We start from the raw sequence: 2,500 nt of genomic DNA, 5'->3' as shown, positions 1-2,500 counted from the left end.
ACCATTGTTGAAGTATGGAGCCCACAGCATTGCTTGTGCTTAAATCTGCAGACCTTGATTTGTGCAGATTATTTTGTGTGCTTTATAAAAATGCCTTGTTTTTTCCTTGTGACCATTATGTTATTTTTTATCTATGTGGTTCTGTTCTGATTAATTACTTGGATATTTCTTTTCTAAAAATGGATATCCTTTATTTGAGTTTACTACATTACTCTTACTAACTTAAAGTGGCTTTCAAATCGAAACTTTTGTTTTTGTTTTGGAGACACTTAACCCAATCCCGACGGACCCGGCGATAAGTGGAAACCCCCTACGCCGGGCCTATGCAATATTGCATCGGGAACGTCACACTGGTGCGTTGCCCCAGCATCGGGCATTAACTGTGTCACACGGGTGTGACGCACTGTCGTCATAGGGTTAAACTGACCTTTTGTTGTGTTCCTAGCACCTGTTGGCAATCTGGAAAAGGCCAGCAAACTAGTAGCCTCGTTAGCCCCTGCCTGAGCTTTGATAAATACAGAAGCCATGCATAGGTCAGATGAGGATGCATACATATATGTTTATGAAAGATTTAGCATGTATGTATTTATATTCCTCTTTTTTCAGTTGTGTTTACTATTGTTGACAATGAAGAGGACTGAATAAAATTCCTTTTTGTGATCTAATTTAATCACAAGTGTGAATTTCCCAATAAATCTCAATTGACTTCAGATTCAGATTCATTCAACAGTGTGGATATCATGCATACTTTACTCAGGCATTATTTCTCCACAGATCAATCAGTAATGCTGGAGAACACAGTTGCCTCTGAAATTGGCAAGTTCAACTTGCTACAGGAGCAGCGTGTTCATACGTACAGGCTATTTGAAGAGTAAGTCGATACAGAGAGGACAGATTGTCTTTCTCATGTATATAGATCTTTTTAAGACTGATACACATTGTATGCATGTTCATATGTGTTTTAATTTATTTTTTTATTTTTTTATTTATAGGTTAGTATTTCAGTAAGGATAGGTACATAATTTTGGAATCGAAAATAAGAATTTGAACTCATGTTAAATCTTTTTTAAAAATAGAAAATTAGGCAAACATTTTTTAACTGACATACTTCACTAATCCTCAAAATATTAGTTATTGACCTTGTATGGATTATTTATGTGACAGTATGGGACTGATTATTAGGTTTTTAGTGTGTTCTTTTTAAAAAAGGCTATTATAGGCAGAACTTGAATAAAGGAGTCCTTCTGATTTTGAATATGGCTTGAAACCCTTGTTTCTGGACAATTAAATGTGAGGTGCATATTTCTGCATGAGTCAGGTTGATATTCTATTTTTCAAGATTATTTATGGTGATAGATATGGGTTTATCAAAAGCCTGAAACTTTACAGCCTAATATGTAAGTACTAATAGATTTAAATTTTCCAGAGGGCACAAGATATATTTGTGTAGCAGCCCAAATTATGACTTTCCTACTTTCCGGCAACTGGTTCATGATGTCACACAAGAATTCAAGAGAATATCAGAGGATATCATAGCTGTTGAGAAGAGCCTTAGAGCTAGTGGTAATACTGCAGTTGCAGATATAATGCTAGCAATTCAAGAATGTGAAAAGAAGAAGTTAGAGTTGGTAAGTCAAAACATTTGCAGATATACAAACTAATATCTTGACCACTGAAACCATTAGATTTAGGATACCTGTGATTAGATCTCCTAAACAGTATGCAAATATTTATTGATATGTCTTTCTTTTTGCTGAGATAAACGTAAGGGTATGGGTATATGATTATAATATTTAAAGAAAAAATAAGTAAAACATGTAATTAAGATGCTTAAGATGTAATAATTTAAGTTGATGATAAAAGAGAAATGAAGGGAAATTAGGTCATAATACTCTGAACAACTTTCCCTCTTTTACAGACGGCCCACCTGCAGCTAGCTCGACAGATGGTGGCAGAATGCAATGAAGGTGAACTAGAAAAGATGAAAGAAAAAGAAATTAGAGCAGAGCTGGGACAAGTTGTAGAAGAAATCAACGACCATTTAACTGAACTTCGATATGAAATTTATAATGGAGAATAATAATATGTCTTTATAGTTTTTTCTGTGTTAGTGCCATACTACATGTAGTTTTTATGTAGCTTAAATCTCAAGATAGAGTATATAGCAATGAAATACGTGGGAATAGCTGCTTGCATCCGCTGGAATCATGAATATTCAGGTTTTAGAATGGAATTTATTTGGTGAACCTGTAAGCTTATGATGGAATCTAGAATGGAATGTGAAAAAGTGCATAAAAGGTTTTAACAAGGTTTAGAATGAATCAGTCTACAGAACTGCTATGAATTAATGTATTCATGGAAGTAGAATTATAAAGAGACCAGTTGAAAGCATAATTTCTGATGTAATGCAATTTACAGATGGAAATCTGTAATAGCACATTGATTTTTTTTTCTGGCCCTGGGACATTTTACAATGTACATTTTATGATTATTGTAACTT

General features: G+C 34.1%; 1 protein-coding gene across 4 annotated transcripts in view; it reads left to right on the top strand.

Annotated features, from left to right (window-relative positions):
- Positions 1-2,500, top strand: part of LOC122248774 (required for excision 1-B domain-containing protein) — a 164,596-nt gene that overhangs the window by 161,624 nt on the left and 472 nt on the right. For all 4 annotated transcript variants that reach the window (XM_043009068.2, XM_043009067.2, XM_043009069.2 and 1 more), the window contains 3 exons: positions 775-871; positions 1,427-1,628; positions 1,919-2,500. The exon at positions 1,919-2,500 is cut by the window's right edge and continues 472 nt beyond it. In XM_043009068.2, the coding sequence (XP_042865002.1) occupies positions 786-871; positions 1,427-1,628; positions 1,919-2,080 (450 nt within the window). In that variant the 5' untranslated portion in view covers positions 775-785 and the 3' untranslated portion in view covers positions 2,081-2,500. The remainder of the gene's footprint in view (positions 1-774; positions 872-1,426; positions 1,629-1,918) is intronic.

Source organism: Penaeus japonicus, unplaced genomic scaffold, assembly GCF_977035675.1.
Source record: "Penaeus japonicus unplaced genomic scaffold, GWHDUDI00000001_assembly GWHDUDI00000003, whole genome shotgun sequence".
In the NCBI taxonomy this organism is placed as follows: Eukaryota; Metazoa; Arthropoda; class Malacostraca; order Decapoda; family Penaeidae; genus Penaeus; species Penaeus japonicus.
The sequence above is the reverse complement of the archived record's forward strand: the minus strand, read 5'-3'. Positions and strand labels throughout refer to the sequence as shown.